Below are 10,000 nucleotides of genomic sequence, written 5' to 3'. Positions count from 1 at the left end.
TGCAGGATTCAAAAGGGTCAGAATAAGTAGCCTATTGTTTAAATAGTTTTTTTAAAACGTTGCATCAAGATTTCACACCAACCCAAAATGCTTATAACAAATACAAAAACTAAGGGCATTTTGACTATAATTTTAGTTAGTTTTGTAAACGCACAATGCCGTTTCAGCTTGTTTTAATTATCGTTTTTATTTATTTCAGTTAACGAAAAATATTTTTTTACATTTTAGTTTTCATTATTATTTAACTATAAAAAAACCTTGATCTAGACCAGTTGTTCTCAAACTAAAAGATGTTAGGACCCCCAGTTTGATATGCATTATAGGCCACAGACCTCCATTTGATCTCTGGGTTAGGGTTAATCTACTGTTGACTAGACTAGTCTTGACTAGACTACTACTTCAGTCTATTAACTACCTAGTCTAGTCAATCTGCATCGAAGAATCCTCAATCTTACTGTGAGAGTGTACAAATGGAACGGGTCCATTTGGTCCCCGGACCTGATGTTGAAAACCGGTCAGTGTCCTAGACCATAGCTTTTCAAACGTTGGTGCCCAAGGGCAAGGCACACCAATGGTCATGTCCAAATTCACACGGTCAGCTCTGTGGCCTTGAGGTTAGAGTGTCTGCTCTGAGACTGGTAGGGTCGGGGTTCGATTCCCCGGGCAGGTCACACCAGACACTATATAAATGGGTCCCAATAGCCTCCCTGCTTGGCACTCAGCATCAAGGGTTGGATATGTCCCTGCGACATAACGTCATGTTCAGGGGATGTATTTGTACACAGGGGCGTCACGGCCATTCACTGTACGTACGACGCGACACCCTCACTCTCACAGATCCGTGATTTCATACCCCCCACTTTTTGAAAAAATAAAAACATTTTTTTTGATAATAAATCGGTAAAATCAGGCAAAAATAAGAATTAAATAACCTAACCCTAACCCTAAAACCGAAATAAAGTAACCAAAACACGAAAGAAAACCTAACCAAATACGCCACAAAAAAAAACGCAACATTTTGAAGCATTTGACAGTTACAAATGTTTTTCACGATTTTTCAAAAATAGCAGATCTACAAGGTCATAGTGCGGCACTATGACCTTGTAGATCTGCTATTTTTGAATAGCCAAAGTGTAAAATAAGGGGTATATTAATAGTCCACCGAAAGTCCACCCCCCCCACCTTCTGAGAGCCTGTGACGTCCCTGTTTGTACATCAAGCCACCTCACGCTACAGAAACAGGAGATAGGCTCCTGCCATAGAGTTATAACTTATATATCTAGAGGGCGGATTGCCCCGCCCCCAACTATTCACTTCTATGAAAGTTGCTCAGTGGCGTTTGAAGCAACCGGAAGTCTGCCGGAAGTTTATTAAATTGGGTCCATTGGGTCTAATGCATGTCAAACTGGGGGTCCTTGAAATTATAACAGTTGAGAATCACAGCTAGAGCCGTAAAAAAAACTTCTCTTATGGGGGTCCCTGGCATGTCTTTTAAGTGTCAATTTTGGGGGTCCTTGACATGAACAAGTTTCAAGAACCACTGATATAGTAAATTAAACGTACTGTATAGTAGTTCAATACTAATGAGCGGTTGTGTCACAACATCCCAAAAGCACACCTGGGCTTGTCTGCGTGCCAGCTGGGCACTAGATCTGTTTGGGAACCTGTTTGTCCACCCCACCGTCCCAGACTGTGTGTCAGGGGACAGACAGTTACACTGGCCCAGGCAGGCTGTGGCTCAATAAAGACAGGTGTCAGCTTTATAACACAGTCACACCTGTTGGTGTCAAACCCCTCAGGTCATGCGGGACGAGGTACAACATAACCTCAAAATACTAGCCTTTATCTCTGCCTGTATCCGCCACGCTAAGCACCGGTCTGGTGTGTTAGTGTCTGACTGTCCCTCCTCCTCTCATCTCCCTCTCTCTCTCTCTCTCTCTCTCTCTCTCTCTCTCTCTCTCTCTCTCTCTCTCTCTCTCTCTGTCTGTCTGTCTGTCTGTCTGTCTGTCTGTCTGTCTGTCTGTCTGTCTGTCTGTCTGTCTGTCTGTCTGTCTGTCTGTCTGTCTGTCTGTCTGTCTGTCTGTCTGTCTGTCTGTCTGTCTCTCTCTCTCTCTGTCTGTCTGTCTGTCTGTCTGTCTGCCCCCCTCCCCTCCAGCGGTGGAATGAATAGTCTTTACATAAAAGTAGCAATACCACTAGACTAGTGTTGATTTTGACAGCACATTTTGCTTCAGTTTTAGTCATAGTCGTTTGAAACAGATTCCATTTAGTTTTAGTCATATTTTAGTCATCTGAGATGTTTTGCTGTCGGTCTAGTTTTATTCGACTGAATATCATAAGATTTTAGTCGACTAAAATGTATTTCGGCGGTGCCTTGATGGCGTCGTAATGGCTGATTTTACACTTGGGTGCATGCTGAAAATAGCCGATCTACAAGCTCACAATGCGTCGCGCTGATTGTGAGCTTGTGAATCTGCTACTTTCAGAGCGCAACCAACCATAAACTGACTTTGTCTTTTAGTTCTACTGGATCTCCTCTCCACTAGATCCCTCACTAACATTTTAGTCTAGTTTTTATTTGTTGACGAAATTGTCAATATATTTAGCCTTAGTTTTAGTCATCATAGCCTAGTTTTTATTGAGTTTTTGTTTAGTTTTCGTCAGTGAAAAAAGGTAGTCGACGAAAGTTTTTCATCATAGTTTTAGTTGACGAAATCAGCACTGCACTAGACTCTGTTACAGGTAAAAGGCCTGTGTATTCAAAATGTGACTTAACTTTGAGTATCCTTTTTTTTTTCTTTTCTAAATGTGTCAAATTGTTTTGGAAATAGCCAATATACAAGCTCACCTTTATTATATAATTGATAATAGAGTAAGTATAAAATAGGGCTTAACTGGGTTAATGCAGGTATTGTTGTAATACAGTAAAAAGCAAATGTTTTGCCTCTGAGATGTAGTGGAGCGGAGAGCGGACATAATATACACAAGTAAAGAAAAAGTCCCTTACAAAATTGTACTTGGCAGTACTTAAGTAAATGTACTTTATAGTTACTGTACTTTCCACCACTGTCTGTCTGTCTGTCTGTCTGTCTGTCTGTCTGTCTGTCTGTCTGTCTGTCTGTCTGTCTGTCTGTCTACCCATGCCCCCCTCCCCCTCCCCCTCCCCTCTCTCTCTCCCTGCATGGTGTCAATGTTCTCACCTTATCTAAAAGCTCCTCTCCTCTCCAATTGAAGCTACATGTAATTGGTGGGCGCTGAGTCATCTCTGCAGCCACATCCTCTGCTGTGATCCTGACTGGCTTGTTTCCTCCGTCATTAGGCCTCACCCCCCCCCCCCCCCCCCTTTATCTCAGCTGCTCATCTGACAGGGAGGGGTTTGACTCCAGGCAAGCTGTATAGTGTTGTAGGCCAAGTGCTTCTCAACCTGTGGCCAGAGGAACAGTAAAGTAACTGAGTACATTTACTCAAGTACTGTACTTCGTTGTTTTTTGAGTGGTGCCAACCACTCCTATAATGTATCTGGCTTTGTCCGTGTGTCCGTATGTATGTATGTATGTATGTATGTATGTATGTCTGTCCAATAAACAAACATTGATGACAACATCAATACGGGGCTCATCAAAAGCACCACTCACTTCACACAGGGTGTGTGTGATTTTTTTTACTTTACTGGAGTATTTCCGATTCTCTATTCTTTTACTTCTACTCCACTACATCTCAGAGATAAATATTGTACTTTTACTCCACTACAATTATTTGAAAACTTTTAGTTAATAGTTACTTTTCAGATTATAGATTATGATATTATGAAACATACATTATTAACCACTTCAGCCCTATTTTATGCATAGGCTATTTGAAAATAGCCGATCTACAAGCTCACAACGCGTCGCATCGCGACGCGTTGTGAGCTTGTAGATCTGCTATTTTCAAATATTTTAGTACTTTTACTTTTGGTACTTTCGAGTACATTTTGATACCAATACTTTTGTACTTTTACTCAAGCAAATTTAGAATTCCGGACTTTTACTTGTAACAGAGCTACTTCTGCATTGCAGTATTGATACTTTTACTTAAGTAAAACATTTGAGTACTTTTTCCACCACTGATAAATACAACATATATATAGAGCAAAACAGGAAAGAGGGAATGTTGTTTTCCGTAAAACCTGCGTGAGAAAATGAGTTTTCATTGTTATAAACAGGAACTTTAAATGTATATTTACAAGAAGTTCGGGCCGCTACGCGGCCCGAACGTCTAGCGTGACGCGTCGTTCACTTTGCAGTGCCACCTTACAGGCACCTCACAGTGTGAGAGAGAGTTTTGTGCTCTCCTAAATCCACGGCAGGCTTTGAAAGTACCCACTTCAGAAAGAGGTGACGTGCATCACCTCTCCAATGACCAAAACCCACTATGGAAGCCGTCGAACTGGTGCGATCTGACGGCATCCTAGAATTTATAGGTACGTGATGTCAGATTACGTCACACTGGCCACATACAACGTTCGTACATACTGACAACCGACATGGCGCAGGATTCAAATTGTATATATATAGATTGATCCAAGCCGCTTCATCGATCGTCAAATGAACATGCTCTGAAAACGTTGTTAAAGGAGTAGTTCACCCAACAAATGACTTATTTTCTATCAATTGCACACCCTATGAAGCCTTGAATCCATGGATTCTTTTTTGTTTTTGTCGCATTCCTAAGCTAATTATTTGATTCCCGTCTCCTACTGGCTAATGTATCCGGTAGGAGACACAAAGTAGATTATTTGTGTCTCCTACCGGAAATACACACGGTCATCAAATTATTGTCTTAGGAATGCCACAAAAACAAAAATAAATCCATGAAATCAAGGCTTCATGGGGTGTGCAATTGATATAAAATAAGTCATTTTTTGGGTGAACTCCTCCTTTAAGTGGTCTGAATGACGGGACGGGCCGCGAACACTTTTGAGATCGTCATGTAGTGGGCCCCGATCCAGAAAAACGTTGAGAACCACTTGATCTAAAGGCCCATCAAACAGCTAAAGAATGTGTGCTTGGAAACGTATACGAATACACATGCCGGGTCCACCTCTCCTCATAGTCTCACAGCTGAGTCAAGGTTTTTCTCTCTGCTTCCTGCCATGGCTGTCTGTCTCTCATTTGAGCTGAAGTGGAGAGGGGGCAGCCACAACGGTTTGGATGAGATACGTGGATATCTATCCTTTGAATCATCCGCAATCCGTTCTCTCTCTCTCTCGCTCTCTCACGCTCTCTCTCTCTCACACACTCTCTCTCTCTCTCTCTCTCTCTCTCTCTCTCTCTCTCTCTCTCTCTCTCTCTCTCCCTCTCAATTCAAAGGAGCTTTATTGGCGTGAGAAAACATACGTTTACATTGCCAAAGTAAATGTGAAATAAAATGCATGGTAAAAAAAAAAAGAAGAAAAAAAAAAAGGAACAGATCATTCTGAAACATTTCCAGATGGAAATGAAGGCTTCTTAGTATAGTGTGAGACAGGTCACACGCATGCACGCACGCTCGCGCGCGCACACGCACACACACACACACACACAGACATGTTTGTATTACTATACTTGTGAGGACATCAACGCTTTAGGACAGCCATTTTATGAATGCCATTTAAAATATATATATATTTTGCCATTTTTAACCGTAAGCCTAAAGCCGAAAAACAGCAGATCTACAAGCCCACAACGCGTCGCGCTGCGACGCGTTGTGAGCTTATAGATCAGCTATTTTTCGGTGCATGACACTGGCGCGCAACTAAGTATAAATCATGTTGAACTCTAATTTCAATCCCTAAACCTTAACCTCTAAGACACCGAAATGTCTAATCCTGATCTGAATGTTTTTCTAATTGTAAACGTATCTCTAAAAAATGTTTTTTTTTAACTATAAAACAACCATTTGTCTTGTGACGACCAGGAAAACGGTCCTCACAATGTATATTTCTTCAAATTCTACTAGACTTGGTCCTCGCAAGTATAGTAATACAAACACACGCACACACACACACACGCACACGCACACACACACACACACACACACACACACACACACACACACCTTGAGAGCTGCTGCTTCACAACCGAAAGTGCAGTTATACACAATTTGTCTGTGTCGGGTTGAAACCTTGCATGTCCAAAACTGTTACTTTTCAGGATTCAAATTCGAAAACAGCAAGAGTAGCAGATGGACATTTTTCTTGCGGATCTAGTGCTGTTGATGCTTTTGTACGGCGTTCATTTACAAAAAAACACAAAAGGTTAGAATATGGAGAGATGGAGAAAAGAGGCTTCTTCTGCCCGACAGCAACAATGTACAAGTAGGCAAAGGGCAGCTTTGGAAACAAATAGCAGCACTTTTTCAAGATGTTACAGTCACACAATGGCATACAACCTCTCTCTCTCTCTCTCTCTCTCTCTCTCTCTCTCTCTCTCTCTCTCTCACAATTCAATTCAAAGGAGCTTTATTGCCGTGAGAAAACACACGTTTATATTGGAAAAAATCACACCCAGTGTGAAGTGAGTGTGATATTTATGAGTTATTAATTTCATCATGCATCTCGGTAGCCAATCACAGCACGTCCTGCGAAGTGATGTGCTTACATTTTTTACATTATTATTAATTTAATCATGCGTCTCGCTAGCCAATCACAGCGCGTCTGCGAAGTTTGAAGTTAATTTCATCATGTGTCTCGCTAGCCAATCACAGCGCGTCTGCGAAGTTTGAAGTTAATTTCATCATGTGTCTCGCTAGCCAATCACAGCACGTCCTGCAAAGCTTAGCCTATGGGCGTGTTTTCCACAGCATGGCGTCACAGCGAAAGACAAATTTTCACGACGGAAAGAAAAACTTTTGCCACGGATGGGTCCTAAACCCTCTTATAGGAGCAGTTGCACCGCTCAAAAAGAAAATGTGAAATATAATGCATTTACAGTACAGTATACATGTAGGCAAGAGTATACATGTAGCTTGGTATAACCAATAGCAGAACCTTTTCAAGATTTTGCTGTCACTTGGTATACAACCCCTATCTCTCCCTTCCTCTCTCCCCCCCCCCCCCCCCCCCCCCCCCTCTCTCTCTCTCTCTCTCTCTCTCGTTCTCATGGAGCTATGCTATGTGGGACGCCCCGGGGAGGTATCTTGCACAGAGCTGAGGGAATCTAAGGGAATGAAGCCTGGGTTGTCAATATGTCGGCACCCACTCTGTCTCTGTCGATCTCCCAGACAGCTGGCTGCATTGGAGTATGGCTGATTGTTAATGTTAGCTGGCCCGGGCTGCTCTCAGCTATCTCCAATGCAACGTACGCAAGCAACGCTGGCAGCGGTACAGCCTTCTTCTCCTCCGACACACATACATACACACGCACGCGCACGCACCAGTGGTGGAAAAAAGTACTCGCATGTTTTACTTAAGTAAAAGTATCGATACTGTCATATAGAAATACTCTGTTACAAGTAAAAAGGCCTGTGTTCAAAATGTTACTTGAGTAAAAGTACAAACGTATTGGCATCAAAATATACTTCAAGTACCAAAAGTAAAAGTGCTAACATGTTTGAAAATAGAAGATCTACAAGCTCACAACGTGTCGCGATGCGACACGTTGTGAGCTTGTAAATCGGCTATTTTCAAATAGCCTACGTATAAAATAGGGCTAAAGTGGTTAATGTATGTTTCATTGTATCATAATTTATATCTGAAAAGTAACTAAAGTTGTCAAATCATTGCAGTGGAGTAAAAGTACTATATTTGCCTCTGAGATGTAGTGGAGTAGAAGTAAAAGTACTGAAAACTGGAAATACTCAAGTAAAGTAAAAATAAGTAAAAATTGTACTTAAGTACAGTACTTGAGTAAATGTACTTAGTTACTTTACACCACTGACACACACACACACACACACACACACACACACACACACACGCACACACATAGACACACACGCGTCGCGTTGTACTGTATAACTAAACTTGTTAGGACATTGTTATGGATGTAATTTTTACAAACGAACACGGTACGCAATGTCTTATTTCTTGTTTACTTCTGTATAGGTTTGCTCAAAATCTACCATACTTGTGGGAAGATTTGGCACCTCACAAGTATAGCAATACAAGTACTCACACACACACACACACACACACACACACACACACACACACACACACACACTCACGCTGCACGCACACACACACACACACACACACACACACGCGCACACACACATAACACGCGCGCACTCAGTCCCACAGAAAGATGAAGCAGCATATTTGAGTGCAATTTTAATCAATGATGCCTAAAACGACTGTGCTTCTCCGTCCAAAAACGCCCCCAGCCCCCCCCATCCCCCTCCCGCACCTCCAACCCCACCTCCACACCCCCCCCCCCCCCCCCCCCGCGGCCCCCGGAGGGCCCTGTGTGAAACAAACACTTCACTAACTGTTCTCTCTCTCTCTACTCCGAGACAGAATTGGTCTAATCCAATTAAAAGTTAATCTGCAATATGGATGACATCTGACAGAGTTACGATATTTTCATTAGGGCTAGGGCTCTGACTCACTCGAATTTATGGCCTGTCAGGAGTCGTTAGCTCCACGGGTTTTTTTTAATCTTCCGCGGCTTTCAACACGTATCGCACACAAAAAAACAACTCCCAGCCCTCGCTAGGGCTTAACCCTTTCCAACCGGGAACCGGCAATCTCTTGTCATTTTTTTCTTATTTCTTTGGGGCTGTTCAAAAATAGCAGATATACAAGCTCATAGCGCGGCACCGAGTGCCGCGCTATGAGCTTGTAGATCTGCTATTTTTGATTTTTGTTTTTTTTACATTTTAACTCAAATCTTTGCTTCTGGGGGATTCTACAAAATGTCTTCTAAAATCCTAGCGATAGAACTATGTTGCTATAATATCAGTGGTGCTCAAACTTTTTTTCATGTCAAGGACCACCCAAAATGTATATGTATTTGGCCGCGGAGGACCCCACATCTGAAAATATTTTGTTCCAGGGACTCCCCGCCAGAAGCAAAGATTTGAGTTAAAGATGTTCGCTTGAAAAAATAATATTATATTCAAATATTTGCACACATTTTCACGATTAAAAAAAAAAAAAAATCAGATCCACAAGTTCATAGCCATGCTATGGGCTTGTAGATCTGCTATTTTTTAAATAGTCAAAGACATCTAAAAATGCGTTCCCGGGCCTTAATGGGTTAATCGTTTTCAACCTCAGAAAACCTTCCCGAGTTTTGGACGATGACCCCGTGTTTCCTCTGGAAACAATAAACAAGCAGTCTGTGGGGGGAGGAGGGGGGGATGAATGAATGAATGGCCTGGTGAGAGTCATAATTATTTGTTGTAAATTCTCTCGTTTATTGCTCTGGGTTTTTGTTTTTGTTTGATCTACAAGCTCACGAGCTCACAATGCACCGCGACGCATTATGAGCTTGTAGATGGGCTATTTTTTCGAATGGCCGAAATGTATGTAGGGCTGAAGTGGTTAATGTATGTTTTGTAATGATAATCAAAATCTACAAAGTAACTAGCAACTAAAGTTGTCAAATAATTGTAGTGGAGTAAAAGTACAATATTTGCCCATCTGAGATGTAATGTAGTAGAAGTACTGAAAATTGGGAAATACTCCAGTAAAGTAAAAGTACCTCAAAATTGTACTTAACCCATTAATACCTGGAACGCACATGTGTCACTTTAGATGTCTTTGGCTATTCAAAAATAGCAGATATACAAGCTCATAGCGCGGCACCGAGTGCCGCGCTATGAGCTTGTATATCTGCTATTTTTGAAAAAAATGTGAAAAAATATTTGTTTAGATTTTTTTCCAAAAACTGTTAGGATTTTGTTTTTTTCTAAGAATGGCCTCAGGTCTTAATGGGTTAAGTACAGTACTTGAGTAAATGTACTTAGTTACTTTACACCATTGGTCATCTGTTCCCAATGCGATGCAGACGCAGAGCAGAATGAAGCTGATCGC

At 41.7% G+C, this 10,000-nt stretch overlaps 1 protein-coding gene across 1 annotated transcript in view; it reads left to right on the top strand.

Moving 5' to 3' along the window:
- The window catches only part of LOC311054168 (ERC protein 2-like), a gene marked incomplete at both ends in the record, with an annotated part of 344,368 nt that overhangs the window by 333,689 nt on the left and 679 nt on the right, over positions 1 to 10,000 (top strand). The window contains one exon of the mRNA XM_084070046.1: positions 9,975 to 10,000. This exon is cut by the window's right edge and continues 211 nt beyond it. Within this exon, the coding sequence (XP_083926172.1) occupies positions 9,975 to 10,000 (26 nt within the window). The remainder of the gene's footprint in view (positions 1 to 9,974) is intronic.

Source organism: Gymnoscopelus microlampas (assembly GCF_963454915.1).
Source record: "Gymnoscopelus microlampas genome assembly, chromosome: 10".
Classification (NCBI taxonomy): Eukaryota; Metazoa; Chordata; class Actinopteri; order Myctophiformes; family Myctophidae; genus Gymnoscopelus; species Gymnoscopelus microlampas.
This window is presented reverse-complemented; position numbering and strand designations above follow the sequence as displayed.